General features: G+C 36.2%; 1 protein-coding gene across 2 annotated transcripts in view; it reads right to left on the bottom strand.

Annotated features, from left to right (window-relative positions):
• MGAT4A (alpha-1,3-mannosyl-glycoprotein 4-beta-N-acetylglucosaminyltransferase A) overlaps positions 1–19,259 on the bottom strand; it is a 112,221-nt gene that overhangs the window by 38,510 nt on the left and 54,452 nt on the right. For both annotated transcript variants that reach the window (XM_022599136.2, XM_022599137.2), the window contains exon 5: positions 10,464–10,597. In XM_022599136.2, coding sequence (XP_022454844.1) covers positions 10,464–10,597 — 134 coding nt within the window. The remainder of the gene's footprint in view (positions 1–10,463; positions 10,598–19,259) is intronic.

The following is a 19,259-nucleotide window of genomic DNA, read 5'->3' as shown; positions in this document are numbered from 1 at the left end:
AAGACAGGAGACTGCTGTCTAGCAAATTAACCTTGAGGAACTATTGGACTCTCAGCCATGTGCATATATAGCTAATAAATATTTTTTTCAAAAGGAAAGACAAGGGTACAGAAAAAAATATTCCTGTGTAATGCCAGACTACAAGTTAAGGGCACGATCCACTGTCTAATGGATTTTTAAAAGATTTTTAATATCCTTCAGTACCTTCCTCACTTTAGTTCAACGAGTAAAAGAATACTTAGAATGAAATCTGTTCTTTTGCCTCTATTAAGAAAGATGACAAAAAGGTAAGTATGAGAGTTTGAGAAAACGTAAGTACAGAGAGGGCGACTGTTTCTGAGGCTACTGTACTTCCCAGGGGCTTTGGGGTGGAAAAGGGTTCCAAAGCATTCAGGTAACTAACCCCTGGCTGAAAGCACCACTAAAGGGTCTAACCAGAAAGGACTAAACCACTCATACAGAGTTCACCCAGGAACACAGCACTGACATTACACACAATCACCAATGAGAAACAGTCACAAAACTGCAAACTCCATTTTCAGTAAGACCAAAATTAATAACCAAAATTCTCAAACTCAAAAGGAATCCAGTTTGGTTCCAATAACCCGAGGTAATGTGCAGAACCGTGCAGAGCAGTTATAGTTGCAGGAAGCAGCCCGACTCTGTAGCAGCTACAAAGACATGGTCTGATCAAGGAAAAAAACAAAACACATACACACACACACAGTTAGTCTGGAACACTACCCTGTCCCTCCTTCAATGATGATTCATAAAAAAGGAACCAACACAGCAGCTACAGAAAAACGTAAGAAAAAAAGGAGAGCTTCAACAAAAGCTATGAACAAAAACAACAAAAGCTACACTTGACAGCAACAAAATAGGTGAGAAATTGTGACCAAATATCTCCTCAGTAATTGAAAAAACACCCCATTGAAGCAGTTGCTGTGGTGAAGCAATTCCAGAGAGCAGAAATGATTGTAATAATTTTAAAATGTACATGGAAATGCAAAAGATCTAAAATATCTAAAGCAATCTTGAAAAGAACAAAGTTGGAGGACTTAATCCTACCTGTCTTCAATGCTTCAAAGCTATAGTAATCAAGATAGTGAGGAATTTGCAGAAGGGTCAATGCACAGATTAATGGAACAGAACAGAAAAAAGACCCACACTTATAGGGTCACTGGATTTTCAACAAAAGCACCAAAGCAATCCAATGGGGAAAGGAAAGTGTTTCAATAACTGGTTATGGGAGAAAATGACATCTATATAAAAAACAGCGTACTTTAACATGACCAAAAATTACCTTGAGATAGATCACAGACCTAATGCACAAGTTAAAACATGAAGCTTTCAGAGAAGAAAATCTTTATGATTTGGGGGTAAGCAAGGGTTTCTCGGGTCATGGAGAGCAAGAGTCATAAAAGGCAATATTGACAAATTAGACTTCATCAAAATTTAAAACTTCTGCTCGCCAAGACAAGGCAAAAACATGAATAGACTTCCACAGGTTGGGAGAAAATATTCACAAATCACATATTTGACAAAAGAATGGTATCCAGTATACACAAAGAACTCTGAAAAACTCAATACCACCACCACACAATTTTTTTAAATGGGCAGAGTTTTGAAGACATTTTACAATAGAAAATAAAATGGATTAATGATGGATAGAGATGCGATAAATGAAAGTACTAAAACATTGGTAGAATCTAGGTAGGATGTAAACAGGTATTTACTGTAAAATTCTTTCAATTTTGTTGTATGTCTTAAAATTTTCATAATAAAAAATACCATTCAAAAGTCCTTTCTTGAACTTAAAGAAGACTTGACTCTGTACCTAAAGAACATATCCTGTGCCAGGGAAAAGTGATCTACAATGGTTAAAATCAAGACACAGTATCCCAAAATTACTAGGCTTTAAAGATAAAAAAAGAATCTTTTGGGCAACCAGGCAAAGTATGGATTTCTTACAGGAAAAAATAAGAAAGATGGAAGGTCATCTGGCTAGCTTCAGCAATAGCACTATACCATTCCCCCATCCTCTGGAAAAAAAAAAAAAAAAAAGGGAAAAGAAAGAAAAGGAAATGTAACTGATAGTTTCTATACCCAAGCAAATATAAAGAGGCAGAAGATAATTTTTTTTTTTTGCGGTACGCGGGCCTCTCACTGTTGTGACCTCCCCCGTTGTGGAGCACAGGCTCCGGACGCGCAGGCTCAGCGGCCATGGCTCACGGGCCCAGCCGCTCCGCGGCATGAGGGATCTTCGCAGACGGGGGCATGAACCTGCGTCCCCTGCATCGGCAGGCGGACTCTCAACCACTGCGCCACCAGGGAAGCCCAGAAGATAGCAGTTTTGATCACATAGGACCTCAGGGAAAATTGCTCACGTGGACCTTTCTTGAGGAAAATTAGAAAATGAACTTTAATCAATAGGTTTAAGTAGGTTATCAATTGAGAATGAATGTACTTTATGTTTATTTAGGTTTAAGCAAGTAAGTAAACATATTGTGAATCATGAGGACCAAGTTTCTCACCGTTGGAGAAAAGAGTTAAAATTAAGGAATGGGGGAGGCTAGAATGAACCCTGTGGTATTGGGTTGGACCTACAGATGGATGCACACAGGACTTACATAGATGTATATATGTGTGCATGCATGTGTATGTATGAATACATGTATTCCTAGCTCTGCCCACTGAAAAGGTCAGAAGCAATGATCCCTCAGGAACAAGGAGCACATCTAGAACCCAGGCCTTGGTTTCTATTACCATTCTCCAATAAAAGGAACCAGGTTCCTTGGGGATATAGTTGATTCTATGACAGGGGCAGGGAAAATAAGATAAACCTAGAACATCTTACATTGCTAGAAAATAAGAAAAAATGATGGGGCATATTGAAAGGAGAGACTAGCCAACTCTGAGAGCTCCCAATGGCCAAATATGGGACAATTTGAGCAACAAAGTAAAAAATTTACAGTAATAGCCACAACTCCACACTGACATAAATAACTGAGAAAATAAATGAAATTGGGGAAAAGGACAGATCTTCCTTATAGCTGAATTCCAATCAATAAATCATACAATAGTAATTATTGTAATGATAGTACAATAAATGTGCAATAGTAATTACTGCAGGCAAGAATCATCAAGGATGCTAAATTAGCTGGCAAAAACTTATGATGAGAAACAGGATATTTGCATGATCTCAAAGTATCACCCCACAAGATAGCTACGAGGTACATACAGAAAAGGAGAATATTTACAGTAGAGAAATCTGGCAGACACCGTCTCAATCAAGTGATGAAAGTTAACATTGCTGGCAATGAGATATATCAACATCATCTAAACACGAGGCTCTGAAAAAGAATACATCACTTCTATGGTGTTCTTACTAAAAATGCACAACCTGAATTTAATCGTAAAGAAATATCGAACACCTCACTACAAATATCTCAATTTCATTTCTTTTTATGGCTGAGTAATATTCCATTGTATATATGTGCCACATCTTCTTCTGACAGACCTAGAGTCTGTCATACAGAGTGAAGTAAGTCAGAAAGAGAAAAACAAATACCATATGCTAACACATATATATGGAATCTAAGGGAAAAAAAAAGTCATGAAGAACCTAGGGGTAAGACGGGAATAAAGACACAGACCTACTAGAGAATGGACTTGAGGATATGGGGAGGAGGAAGGGTAAGCTGTGACAAAGTGAGAGAGTGGCGTGGACATGTATACACTACCAAACGTAAAATACATAGCTAGTGGGAAGCAGCCGCATAGCACAGGGAGATCAGCTCGGTGCTTTATGACCACCTAGAGGGGTGGGATAGGGAGGGTGGGAGGGAGGGAGATGCAAGAGGGAAGAGATATGGGAACATATGTATATGTATAACTGATTCACTTTGTTATAAAGCAGAAACTAACACAACATTATAAAGCAATTATACTCCAATAAAGATGTTAAAAAAAAAAAAGAAATATCAAACAATCCCAAACTGAATGACATGCCACAAAATAACCAGTGTTCTTCAAAAGTGTCAAGGTCATTAAAGGACATTAGTGGGATATTTGGAGAAATCTAAATAAGGTGTGTTGATTAGTTAATAATATAGTTTCAATGTTAATTTCCTGCTGTTGATAATTACATTATGGTCATGTAAGGTGCTAGCATTTGGGGAGATTGGCTGAAGGGTATTTGGGAACTCTGTACAACTTCTGCAATTTCCTTATAAGTCAAAAATGATTTCAAAATAGTTTTAAAAAATGAATGTGAAACTTTCTCAAAAAATAAATAACCAATCCAGAAAACAAAAAGCCCCTACCAATAAGAAAGTTTAAAAACTCTCTTGATCATCTCCTTGGTCAAAGAGGAAACACAAACCAAAATCATGGACAGGGCAAGGCAGGGGTAGGGGATTAAGAGGTACAAACTAACAGTACTATGTATAAAATAAATAAGCTACAAGGATATAATGAACAGCACAAGGAATGTAGCCAATATTTTATAATAACTTTAAATGGCGTATAATCTATAAAAATACTGAATCACTGTTGTACACCTGAAACTATAATACTGTAAATAAACTATACTTCAATTTTTAAAAAATCATGGACTTATAAGAATTTAAACATTTCACGTCAGAACCTATGGGATATAGCTAACACAGTACTCAGAAGAAAACTTATATTAGTTCTTATATAAGCAAAAGGAAATAAATAAATAGCAAATAATAAATAAATCAATTTAGCATTTGGGTCAAGATGCTTGAAAAGTATAAAATGGAACCAACAAAACCAGAAAAAATTAATAATGTTAAAAGCAGACATTAATAAATTAGGAAACAAAAAAAGGGAAACAATAAATAAACCCAAAAGATGGTTTGGGGGATAATAAATAAAAACAGATCCACTAGCTAACCTATCAAAAAGGGGGAGGGCGCACAAATACAAACACATAAACAAAGAAATCAGGGAGAAATAACCACAAAAAGAACAGAAGTTTACTTTGCTCCACTCTATATAAAGCAAATTTTAAAACTCTGATCAAATGAACCACTTTCTAGGAAGATATTTTATCAAAATTGACAATAAACCTAAGTAGCTCTTAATGTTACAATATGAAAAGTTAGTATTATACCATCTATGTAGAAAAGGGGAGAAAAAATATATCCACACATATACCCATTAAATACCGCTGAACGGGTACAACCACCATAACAGGCGAGGGGGCAGCCTTGGAGGAGAGACTTTTCAAGGTATACAACACACACATTTATAATTTTTAAACCATGTGATCCTATTACCTATCCAAAAAATTAAATAAGTGGGAAATAATTTTCCCTTGTAAGTAAAATACATAACAATAAATAAAAGTAAAAAATAAAAAATTCACAGCAATTTGATCAATTCTCTCTGGTTATTCAATTTCTGTATTCATTTACAAATTTACCTGCTCTGCAAATCCTGCCCATAGGCCTGCTAACCAACTAGTACTGTTAACCCAATTTAAACCAAAGAATTTAAAGACAGCATAGTAAAGGCCTCTGGCACTCTGACTGTAAAACACAAACTAGAATATGTACGACAGTAAAACCTAAAAGTGAATAAAAAGGAAAGCGGTTCTCGGGCCAAATACTAAACACTCCAAGAAGCCAGAAATTCTCTAAACTCAGTTTTTCAGAGACTACTTCTAGGTGTTTTTCCAACATGATGGATTTGTTATTTCATTATAGAATCTCCACTTGAATTCTATCATTTAGGAACTTAAAACTTAAATATGGCCTTTGGATTGTTTCTAGGCAAACTGCAGAAATAATGTGAATACATAGAATGATATGAAAGATAGGCTATCTCAAGTTCTTCTTCCACATTCCCAGCAATGTTAGTGGTTATCATCAACATAATCTTATGTAATTTTCATTTATTTATTTATTTATTTTGCGGTACGCAGGCCTCTCACTGCCGCCATCTCTCCAGTTGCGGAGCACAGGCTCCGGACGCGCAGGCTCATCGGCCATGGCTCACGGGCCCAGCCGCTCCGCGGCATGTGGGATCTTCCCAAACCGTGGCACGAACCCGTGTCCCCTGCATCGGCAGGCAGACTCTCAACCACTGCGCCACCAGGGAAGCCCCATCAACATAATCTAGGTGTTACGGTTTAGGCAAAATTCTGGCTGAAACCCACTTCAAAAACTCATTTCGTCTCTTTCTTTCACTTCGAATAGTATTTAGTCATCTACCCCTATGCCTCCATGTTGATTGCCTGTGGCGGTTATTTAGCAATTCAGGTATTTCTGAAGATACAACCTGTATCGGTCAGGATCTCAGCTGCAACGGACAGAAACTGACTCATGCAGAAGAGACAGAAAAGCAATTTACTGGAAAATGATTGGTTAGAACTTACAGAACCTCCAGTTAGGCTGAGGAAGCAGGCTAGGAAGGTGGCAGAAATAACCCCAGACCACAGCCAAAAATCAGAGAATGCTCCTTAATGCCACAGCCTGCAAAGCCCTCACCATCAGTCCTCGATGCTCTGGACACTGCCCCTGTGGCCCCTGGAGACGACACCACCACCACTATCACCAGAATGGACTGTCCACAACCCCTGCTTCCTTAGAAAATATATTTCTGCTGGCGTACAGAAATATAAACTGATCCTGTATCCAGCCACCTTGATAAACTTCCCTATTATTTCTAACAATCTGTCTGTTTTAGAGGGGGTTTTCTGTGTCATCTGAAAACAATGAAGCTCCATTCACAGTCCAGGAAAGGAATACCCACATGGCTGAGCCCAGGTCACATGCCTGAAAACTGGTTGAGCAAATATCTGGCATTTTTAGTTTCCATAGTGAGAGGAAGACACTCCTTCCCACCAAGCTTCATAAAATGGGGAATTCTCCAGATATAAGAATGGGACAGAAAAAACAATTTTTGGTAAAATTCAGAGAACACTGTAGGAAAACATTCTATCAGAAATGATCATGACAGAAATAACAGAAATAATTATATAAAATAAGAAGAAACATTATAAATTAATAATCAAATATATAACATAAAAAATAAGGAGGCATACAGACAACCAAGGATCATTAGGATACAAAAATAATCGTTATATTCTAAGTAAAAGTAAACACAAGAATGATACAATCTTAAAATGTGAACACCACACTTGGATTATCCCATGGATCCTTCAGGGCTGGTGGAATTCATTCCTCTCCATTCCTCCTGCAATTCCAGAATACAGCCAGTGAACTTTAAATAATGCATCAACAGCCAACTGTTGAAAACCTTGAATGTCCTGTAAATGTCTCATCATAGAAGACCAGTGGACCCCTAAAGGAAAAGTCATCAGAGAGGAGCGAAGAACTAGAAACACAGCAAATAATTACTTTTCTGTCTCTCTCCTCTCCTCCCTGAGGGTAATCTTATGGTTCTCCCTTCAAAGAAAAAAAAAAAAATACAAAGAACAGAAACTCAAACAAGAATGAAGAGACTATGATCTCCTTTACTGTCTATGTGTATTCTTGTCCAGTTTTTTCATTCTTAATTTTCTCCTCACATGTTAAAGTGGACCTGAGGTAATTAATACTTTTATAAAAGCTCAAAATATTTGCAAAAGATAAATTACTTTGGCCTATTTACTCTAGATGAATTTCAAGTGGGAGAGTGGGGAGAGTTTCATAAAAGGGATGAGCTGGGGCCCGAAGGAGGAATAAGAAAGAGAAAGGAAGAGGCAATGTTTCGGGCTGAGGAATAACACAAACAGAACTGAGAACATCCAAGGTCTATCCAATGAGCTGAGGGCAGAATGACTACAGCCCAGACCTACTACCACTATGATGTAAAGAGCCTTTAATAAACAGACGGGAAACCTGGAAGAGAAGCAGTTTGGGGAAACCAGACTAATTTAGTTATGGACAGATTAAGAGTTGCCCATGAAATACTTCAAATAATGTTATCAAGTAGGCAGTTAGAAATAAGAGACTCGGGAAGAGGCTAGAGATCTAGATTAGGAACCATCCCACACGTAGATCACGGTCAAAGCCGCAGAACAGGCACTTGGGACTAGTGTTAAATGAGCCCCAAGCTACCAGACACTTAGGTGAAAACTCCTAATCAAACGTAGAACCAAATGTGGTGAGTAATAATTTCAGATTGCCTAAAGGCAATGCAATGAATTCTGTAAACTAATTCTTCTGTTCAGAATAGATTTTCTTTCAAATATTGAAATTCTATATAGACACATATACAAACACTGCAGTTCAGGAGAGGAGTCCTCCGAGATCAGAACACTGCTGACCCCTGGGCCGCATTTTCAGTTTACAGTCTCTCCGTGCACGGTCTCACTGCATCTCCCTGCAGCAGTGCTGAGCTCACAAGGCTCAATGGCACTATTCTCCTTTTAGACATGAACAAACTGAGGCTGAAAGAGAAAACGACCTGCTCAAGTGGCAGAATCCAGACCCTGAACACTGGTCCTGTGACTCCAAACCCAGCGTTATTACATCTGAGTGATCAGAGAAACGGATACAGCAAGAGGGTCTTGAATCTTCACGCAGCTCATCTCTGTCTATAGGCTGAATACTATTTTTCAAGTGCATAAGGAGGATTTTTCATTTTGTAGTTTTTAAATTTTAAGGCTTTTTTTCTTATAAAAATCAATACACACTCATTGCAAAAAAAGTTGTAATTTTACAAAACTGTATGGTATCTCCCCAAAATCTCAACTCTCAAGGTATCTGCTACGAATAGTTTCAAGGCTATTCCACAAGACCATTTTCTCTATTTATTTTATCAATGCACATTAGGAGCTGTATAAATGTGTCATGTGCTGGAATATATTTACATACTTGCAAATGTTTCCACTGGATCGATTTTCAGAAGGAGAATGTTGGGTCACAGAGGAAACTTACATTTTAACAGCTATTGCCAAACTGCTTTCCAAAGAGGCGGTACCAATTTCTACTGACATACAATATGTGACTGACAAATCTGATTACTTAAAATGTAAAATTTCTACAACAAACAAAAAACATCATAAACGAAGTTCATGAAAAAAACAAACTGAACAAAAGAGTTAATTAAAGAGTTAATGTCAAAGAGTTAATTCCTCTCATATATGAAATTTCTTACAAATAAAAAATTACAAATTAAAAAAATGAGCAAAGCCTATAAAAATAAGTATAAAAATAAGTATAAAATAAAATAAAAATAAAAAAATTAAATAAAAGTATAAATACAAATGGTCAAAATATATATAAACCAACATTTAATTCCATTCAGTAAACAAATCCAAATTAAACAAAAGCAATGTATTATTTTTACCCATCAAATTGGCCAAAATAAATTTAAAGACTAATATATCTTGCAGAGCATGGGGACAGGGAACCAAGCTCTCTCGCAGACTGCTGGAAAAAGGATATTAATGGCTCAACTTCTGCAGAGCGTCTTGCCCAGGTGTGAACATTTAATGTATGTGGACTCTACCCAGCAGTTCCACTTTTAGGAATTGATCCCGCATCAGTAACCAGACAAGTGCACAACCATTTATTTACAGTAATGTTCAATACAATGCTGAAAAGAATAGCAAAAGTGTGGAAACAGTCTCAATTGGTCTGTCAATCAGAAATTAAATAAAGTATGATAAAACCATACAATAGAATGTAATATAGGCATAACAATGATGGTGTGATAACTTCACTTTACCATGGGAAAATGTCCATGATATTAAGCAATATACAGAACAATTCCATTTATATATATGTATACAGCCATAAGAAAAATTTCTTAAGATATATATATTTCAGAATAGCAATAGTAGCTATATCTACATGGAGGAATTACAGGTAATTTTTCAATATGCATTTCTGTAATTGTTTTGAACGATATACATGTGTTTACTTTTTATATTAAAGAAGACACAAGAACATTTTCATTAAAAAAAAAAAAAAAGACAGGAAACACTGAAAAGTTGGGAATCAGTGGGCCAGAACCAGATGAGGTTAAAATCTTCTCACATTCCGAAATTCTATATAATAATTAAGGAAATATTTACTCTAGGGTGCTTTTTCATCATTAAAAAAAACCTCCTCAAGATTTATTCTTTCCCCATATCTTTTTTTTTTTTAACATCTTTATTGGGGTATAATCCCCATATCTTTTGAGGAGACTAAAATATAAGCAATATAATAATTATAATTAACATGATATTTGACTTTTTAAATAATAATGTGGCTGCATCTTGGGAGTACAGAGAAGGGGTAGAGAGAATAAAGAGATGATAAAACCCCAGCCTACACTAAACCTTTCTCAGGTTTCAAAACTCCCAAAGAACATCAATGCAAATCTCCAAATTCAGGTCCTTTTTTATAAAAAAGGTTTATAAAAGCATTATTCAAAATATGGTTTCAACTCTTACAGATTATATGTGGTAAAAAAAAGAGCAACAATTAAATAATTACCTCTCCTATGAAGACAACTATAACACAGTCCAGCTTCTCTTCAGGATACAGATTATCAATAAGGGAATGAAGAGTTTCTATGAGGTAAGATTTAACTTCTCTCTTCACTGTGGGAACTCCCATTACTATTGAAACTGAAACAAAATAATGATAGTAATTATATTAAAAGATTTTGCAAAGACAATGCAGAAAAACACCACTGTTTTACAAGTATTATACCCTCTCAAATTGATAGAAATAATTGGAGGATCAAAATATACATTGAAAGAAAGAAAAATAATCAAAGAATGTGGGGCACACCTATTATACAGTAATTCTTTTCCACATGGCTTCTCCATAAGAAAGGAAATAATGTCAAAGAACTGATAAAGATGAAAGACATTAAACCACACGTTAAGAATGAACGATGGTAAAGTATAAACAACAGATTTTATTATACAACTAAAACTTAGAAACATTAAACACATCTTAAAAATTAAAGTCTCACATGTCATATATAAGATGTCTTAAGGAGGACACAACATCACTTCTGTGGTTTTCTTACCAAATTCATAACCTCAATCTAACCATGAAGAAATGTCAGACAAATCCAAATTAAGGGGACACTCCCCAAAGATCAGGAAAGACAGAGAAAGGATGAGGAACTGTCCCCAAATGGAGAAGACTAAGGGGACATGACAATTACATGAAATATGGGATCCTGAGTCAGATCCTGGAACAGATTAAATAATAATGATAATAAAATGACAAACTCTAAGATCTAAGGTTAACAGCATAGCATCAATGTTAATTTCTTGGTTTTGATCATTGTATAACAGCTATATAAGGTGTGAACATTTACGGAAACTGGGTGAGGTATATGGAAACTGTGTACTATTCATGCAACTTTTTTTAAGTCTAAAATTACAGTCAGTTCTACTATAATGCTTGTTTTGAAATGCAAATTGTTCCCACATGATTAATACATTAGAAAACAATTTGAGCATGAAGTCAATTTCACATTTGCTTTTATGCAATTTCTCCCCTGGGACAAACACTCACTAGGTGAACACAGAAAATGGTACCCATTTGAACTGAGTTCAGAATACTGAACCAAGCCATGTAGAAATACCCAAAATGCACAGCTGCCTCAGTTCACTGCATGCTGTGAACCACAGCTATCTACACCTGGTGCTAAAACTTTCTGCCAGATTTCAGTCAATCCGCTTTGTACCACTTCACAAAAAGCTTCCAAGCTGCAGTCCTTCTGAAGCCCACTTTAACAAGCAAACCTCAAGTCTTTTTCAAGGTAGAATACCATATTTATTGTATTTATGCATTTCTCCATCATTTAATATGTGCAAAATTGTGCCACTGCTTTTATTAGCTTATCTCTTCTTTATGTGTAACTGACAAAGCTTTTGAGTGCTGTGATCTTAACCCCATTTTCCTCCTTTTATTGCACAATTTTGTGTAGCACAGTAATATTTAGGAACACATGTTATATTAGAGTACTTCAGTTAGTTTTTAAATGTAATATCTTTAAAAGTTTTAGGGACTTCCCTGGTGGTACAGTGGTTGAGACTCCGTGCTTCCACTGCACGAGGCACGGGTTCAATCCCTGGTTGGGGAACTAAGATCCCGCATGCTGCGCAGCGTGGCCAAAAAATTTTAAAAATAAAAACATAAAATAAAAAAGTCTTAGTATCCTAAGTGTTACAGATCAGTAGAGAAGTATTTTGCAAAAGTTAAAATTAAGCCTTAATTATGTAACAGTTTATTGGAGATACTACAAAACACTTAAGAGGTCATAGAATTCTAAAGTTAGAAGGAAGTGTAAAGATCATGGATCCATGATTCTACCACCATGATTCTGCAGTTCTAAGGTCCAAATAGCTTAAGGGAGTCCCCCAAGTTTCCATACCACATTCCTCTCTTCCATTTTGGGATGAAAAGTTTCCAAGGGCTCAAAAAAAAGATTTACTATATTTGTTCTGAACATGTGCATTGAACACTTATTAAATGCAAGGCATTATTTTAGGTGTTAGGAATATAACAGCATAGATAAGGTCCCTGCCGTCATGGGACCTTTCTTACATTCTACAAGAGGGAAAAAGATAAATAATTTTAGAGGGTGATATGTAGTATATGAATTAAAACATGGCAATATTAGAAAGAGTGGTGGGGGGGAAGAGGAAGTACCTCTACAGACAGTGCAGTCATGGAAAGACTCTCTGATATCAACTGAGCTGGTACTTAATGATGAGAAAGAGAAGAGAAAGAAGATGAGGAAACAGATAGGCGCTGAAGAGAGGATGATCTGAACAGTCAAGCAACAGCAAGAATAGAATGTCTCTAAAGCAGAATCAGCCTAGATTCAGAGGAATTAGTTAGGGATCTGATCACATATACCCTTAAATTTAGTTTTAATTCTGAGGGCAAGAGAAAGGCACTGTAAGGTTGTAAGCAGGGGAGTGACAACATCCGATTTGTAATTTTAAAAGATTACCAAATTTTATGGAGAATAGACATAAAAGTGTTAACAAGTATAAAAGTATTTTGGAGAGATCAGTTAGGAAGTTACTGCAGTAATTTAAGGAAAAGATGTGGTTTGAATTAGGATGTTTGAAGTTGGAGATGAGTGAGCAGATCTGGGATCCACTGTGGAGACCCTCACCAATGGGGCTTATGGCTGGCAGAGATAAGGGAAGGGGAGGGTCGAGGATGACCTGAGTAAGTGGACATGGGACCTTCTACTGAGAATAACACACCTGAGGGGGAAAGGGCTCCCAAGCAAGATTTCTGTTTTGACCATGTTACTCTGAGATGCCTAGAGACAGGATGAGTAACCCCGGAAGCAAATTTCCATACACTTTAATCTACCTCAGAATTTTAAAATATTTAGAATATACATTAAAAGAGTATAAACTATGCTATGAAGCATTTCTATGAAATGTTAATGCATATGAAGTTCAAAAACTTTGTTCACAGAAAAAGCAAAATCCATGCTGACTCTAGTTTATGCAAAGAAAAATGGCATAAAGTAATAATGCAAATTCTCTATTCCCTACCAGTCTTAAGTTGTTCTGTTTCTGTTTTAAGTTTAGATGGCATGTTTAGAGAAGAAGCCACTTCTCCCAAATAGACTGTTTTGGGGCTGAAATTTAAATTCTTTAGTTTAAACCAAGGCACTCAAGGACTCCAAAAGCACTAAAAAGGAAAGTACTAATTTCGGCTAAATCTACAGAATTAGAGTATCCATGCTAGGGGTAATGCACAAAATACCACAAAAAAAGACAGCTTTTCCTGCCTTCTGGGCATGTTGTAAGGTCCCCTTAGGTTGCGGAGCTGGGGGGAGGGGATGTGACTAGTAACAGGGCTTCCCTGGTGGCGCAGTGGTTGACAGTCCTCCGGCCGATGCAGGGGACGCGGGTTCGTGTCCCGGTCCGGGAAGATCCCACATGCCGCGGAGCGGCTGGGCCCGTGAGCCATGGCCGCTGAGCCTGCGTGTCCGGAGCCAGTGCTCCGTAACGGGAGAGGCCACGACAGTGAGAGGCCCGCGTACCGCAAAAAAAAAAAAAAAAAACTGTTTCAGCTTAATAAGAATGCTAACCACTGAAAAGCTGGTTGACCAAGATTATATTATATTTATGATGGATAAAGTCATAAACAAATGGGCTAGAATAAGCATCTTCAAAAAAGAAAGAGAATGTCACATTCATAAAATAAGAAGAGCTGACTATAAAAGAACTTACTAGAGACCTTGGAAGTTTTAAATAACTTAAAAAATACTTCTACTTCCTTTTCATTTGCTTCTTATCCATGAGGAAATAGTCTAAACCAAAAAATGCATGAAATGGCAAAGGCAACTTACCCAAATAGTGATTATTAAAGGAAGAGACACACTATCAACTTCAGAAATAATTAATGATCAATGTTCTAAAGAACATAATTTAAAACATACTACATATCTTATTAGTCTTTGTAATCCAGTATGTACCGTAAAAATATTTCTTGAATCAATAAAGACATGGAAGAATGAGTTAGTCTGAACATAATTTAAGAAGCATCACCTCCAAAGGAAAAGTGTATAATTTTAAATGATTCATAAAATAGAAAGATGGCAGAACTAAAAAATCATGAATGTGAAAACTTAGAATATCGAAAACCAGTAAGATACCTAAGAATCCTATTGAATCAAACGCAGATTGAATCAGCTTTTTAAAAACATTATCATAAAGATTCATTTCAATACCTAAGAAGTAATGATTTTGTCATTTGTTAAAGACTTAGGAACAAAATAATATTTGTCTCTACATCCTAAAATCTACAAAGAAAAGATTAACAAAGTTCAAAGTGGAGAAATAAAAAGTATAAAAGAATCATATATAAGTCCCACAAAGAAAACTCAAGAAGCTCTGGTGACTCTAAAAAGAGGAGAAAAAAATGCCATAGATTATCTTTTAGGTATTTTGGGAAAAAGATGCAAACCAAATTATTTCTATTACTGCATGAAAGGTTAAATATAAGTGACTATATACTTCTATTTCTGTAAGAAAAGTAGGGGCAGACATATGAAAAACTTTCTTGACATGACTGTAAGAGCTATTAATGTTGAAATAAGATACAAGAAAAAAAAAGTTATTTCTTTACCTCTCAAATTTTTAAAATAGAAAAGTTTCAAAAGTTTAAACATTGTTTTGCCTGGAGATAGGGCTTGAACTACATGTCTCATAATCCTTTTCAGCTCTATTACTCTGGTCTTTGGAGAAAAATATCTAACTCCCTTCAACATGGAGTTTAGAATGACTCCTAAGTTACTATGCACAGATCAAGAACTTTTTATACTTTAATCTGCCTTTTTTTAAAATTAATTAATTTTAAACATCTTTATTGGACTATAATTGCTTTACAATGTTGTGTTAGTTTCTGCTGTATAACAAAGTGAATCAACTATATGCGTACATATATCCCCATATCCCCTCCCTCTTGCGTCTCCCTCCCACCCTCCCTATCCCACCCCTCTAGGTGGTCACAGAGCACCAAACTGATCTCCCTGCGCTATGCAGCTCCTTCCCACTAGCTAGCTATTTTACATTTCGTTGTGTATATATGTCAATGCTACTCTCACTTCGTCCCAGCTTACCCTTTCCCCTCCACGACTCCTCAAGTCCATTTTCTATGTCTGCATCTTTATTTCTCTCCTGCCCCTAGGTTCATCAGAACCGTTTATTTTCATTGCTTTTTTTTTTTTAGATTCCATATATATGTGTTAGCATACGGTATTTGCTTTTCTCTTTCTGACTTACTTCACTCTGTATGACAGACTCTAGGTCCATCCACCTCACTACAAATAACTCAATTTCATTTCTTTTTATGTCTGAGTAATGTTCCATTGTATATATGTGCCACATCTTCTTTATCCATTCATCTGTCGATGGACACCTAGGTTGCTTCCACGTCCAGGCTATTATAAATAGTGCTGCAATGAACATTGTGGTACATGACTCTTTTTGAATTATGGTTTTCTCAGGGTATATGCCTAATAGTGGGATTGCTGGGTCATATAGTAGTTCCATTTTTAGTTTTTTAAGGAACCTCCATACTGTTCTCCATAGTGGCTGTATCAATTTACATTCCCCCCCAACAGTGCAAGACGGTTCCCTTTTCTCCACACCCTTTTCAGCATTTATTGTTTGTAGAATTTTTGATGATGGCCATACTGACCAGTGTGAGGTGATACCTCATTGTGGTTTTGATATGGTTTTCTCTAATGATTAGTGATGTTGAGCATCTTTTCATGTGTTTGTTGGCAATCTGTATATCTTCCTTGGAGAAATGTCTATTTAGGTTTTCTGCCCATTTTTGATTGGATTGTTTGTTTTTCTGAGATTGAGCTGCATGAGCTGCTTGTATATTTTGGAGATTAATCCTTTGTCAGTTGGTTTGTTTGCAAATATTTTCTCCCATTCTGAGGGTTGTCTTTCGGTCTTGTCTATGGTTTCCTTTGCTGTGCAAAAGCTTTTAAAAAGTTTCTTTAGGTCCCATTTGTTTATTTTTGTTTTTATTTCCATTTCTCTAGGAGGTGGGTCAAAAAGGATCTTGCTGTGATTTATGTCATAGAGGGTTCTGCCTAGGTTTTCCTCTAAGAGTTTGATAGTGCCTGGCCTTACATTTAGGTCTTTAATCCATTTTGAGTTTATTTTTGTGTATGGTGTTAGGAAATGTTCTAATTTCATTCTTTTACATGCAACTGTCCAGTTTTCCCAGCACCACTTACTGAATAGGTTGTCTTTTTGCCATCATATTCTCTTGCTTCCTTTATCAAAGATAAGGTGACCATATGTGCATGGGTTTATCTCTGGGCTTTCTATCCTATTCCATTGATCTATATTTCTGTTTTTGTGCCAGTACCATACTGTCTTAATTACTGTAGCTTTGTAGTATAGTCTGAAGTCCAGGAGCCTGATTCCTCCAGCTCCGTTTTTCTTTCTCAAGATTGCTTTGGCTATTTGGGGTCTTTTGTGTTTCCATACAAACTGTGAAATTTTTTGTTCAAGTTCTGTGAAAAATGCCATTGGTAGTTTGATAGGGATTGCACTGAATCTGTAGATTGCTTTGGGTAATAGAGTAATTAATAGAGTCATTTTCACAATGCTGATGCTTCCAATCCGAGAACATGGTATATCTCTCCATCTGTTTGTATCATTTTTCATTTCTTTCATCAGTGTCTTATAGTTTTCTGCATACAGGTCTTTTGTCTCCTTAGGTAGGTTTATTCCTAGGTATTTTATTCTTTTTGTTGCAATGGTAAATGGGAATATTTCCTTAATTTATCTTTCATATTTTTCATCAATCGTGTATAGGAATACAAGAGATTTCTGTGCATTAATTTTGTATCCTGCTACTCTACCAAGTTCACTGATTAGCTCTAGTAGTTTTCTGGTAGCATCTTTAGGATTCTCTATGTATAGTCTCATGTCATCTGCAAACAGTGACAGTTTTACTTCTTCTTTTCCAATTTGGATGCCTTTAATTTCTTTTTCTTCCCTGACTGCTGTGGCTAAAACTTCCAAAACTATGTTGAAAAATAGTGGTGAGAGTAGGCAACATTGTCTTTTTCCTGATCTTAGAGGAAATGCTTTCAGTGTTTCACCATTGAGAACGATGATGGCTGTGGGTTTGTCATATATGACCTTTATTATGTTGAGGAAAGATCCCTCTGTGCCTACTTTATGGAGGGTTTTTATCATTAATGGGTGTTGCATTTTGTAAGAAGCTTTTTCTGCATCTATTGAGATGATGATATGGTTTTTATCCTTCAGTTTGTTAATATGGTGTATCACATGGATTGATTTGCATATACTGAAGAATCCTTGCATTCCTGAGATAAACCCCACTTGATCATGGTGTATAATCCTTTTAGTGTGCTGTTGGATCCTGTTTGCTAGTATTTTGTTGAGGATTTGTGCATCTATGTTCATCAGTGATATTGGCCTGTAGTTTTCTTTCTTTGTGACATCTCTGTATGCTTTTGGTATCAGGGTGATGATGGCCTCATAGAATGAGTTTGGGAGTGTTACTCCCTCTGCTGTATTTTGGAAGAGTTGGAGAAGGATAGATGTTAGCGCTCCTCTAAATGTTTGATAGAATTCACCTGTGAAGCCATCTGGTCCTGGGCTTTTGTTTGTTGGAAGATTTTTAATCACAGTTTCAGTTCAGACTTGTGACTGGTCTCTTTATATTTTCTATTTCTTCCTGGTTCAGTCTCAGAAGGCTGTGCTTTTTTAAGAATTTGTCCATTTCTTCCAGGTTGTCTATTTTATTGGCATAGAGTTGCTTGTAGTAATCTCACATGATCCTTTGTATTTCTGCAGTGTCAGCTGTTACTTCTACTTTTTCATTTCTTATTCTGTTGGTTTGAGTCTTCTCCCTTTTTTTCTTGATGAGTCTGGCTAATGGTTTATCAATTTTGTTTATCTTCTCAAAGAACCAGCTTTTAGTTGTACTGATCTTTACTATTGTTTCCTTCATTTCTTTTTCATTTACTTCTGATCTGGTTTTTATGATTTCTTTCCTTCTGCTAACTTTGGGGTTTTTTTGTTCTTCTTTTCTAATTGCTTTAGGTATAAGGTTAGGTTGTTTATTTGATATTTTTCTTGTTTCTTGAGGTAGGATTGTATTGCTATAAACTTCCCTCTTAGAACTGCTCTTGTCACATCCCACAGATTTTCAGTCGTCGTGTTTTCATTGTCATTTGTTTCTAGGTATTTTTTGATTTCTTCTTTGATTTCTTCAGTGATCTCTTGGTTGTTTAGTAGTGTATTGTTTAGCCTCCATGTGTTTGTATACTTTACAGTTTTTTTCCTCTAATTGATATCTACTCTCATAGAACTGTGGTTGGAAAAGATACTTGATAACGATTTCAATTTGCTTAAATTTATCAAGGCTTGACTTGTGACCCAAGATGTGGTCTATCCTGGAGAATGTTCCATGAGCACTTGAGAAGAAAGTGTATTCTCTTGTTTTGGGATGGAATGTTCTATAAATATCAATTAAGTCCATCTTGTTTAATGTGTCATTTAAAGCTTACGTTTCCTTATTTATTTGCATTTTGGATGATCTGTCCATTGGTGAAAGTGGGGTGTTAAACTCCCCTACTATGACTGTGTTCCTGTAGATCCCCTCTTTTATGGCTGTTAGCATTTGCCTTATGTATTGAGGTGCTCCTATGTTGGGTGCATAAATATTTAAAATGGTTATATATTTTTCTTGGGTGGATCCCTTGATTATTATTTAGTGTCCTTCTTTGTCTCT

The sequence above is a fragment of the Delphinapterus leucas genome, chromosome 13, assembly GCF_059928025.1.
Source record: "Delphinapterus leucas isolate spDelLeu-1000000601 "Yukka" chromosome 13, BTC_Dleu_Yukka2, whole genome shotgun sequence".
In the NCBI taxonomy this organism is placed as follows: domain Eukaryota; kingdom Metazoa; phylum Chordata; class Mammalia; order Artiodactyla; family Monodontidae; genus Delphinapterus; species Delphinapterus leucas.
This window is presented reverse-complemented; position numbering and strand designations above follow the sequence as displayed.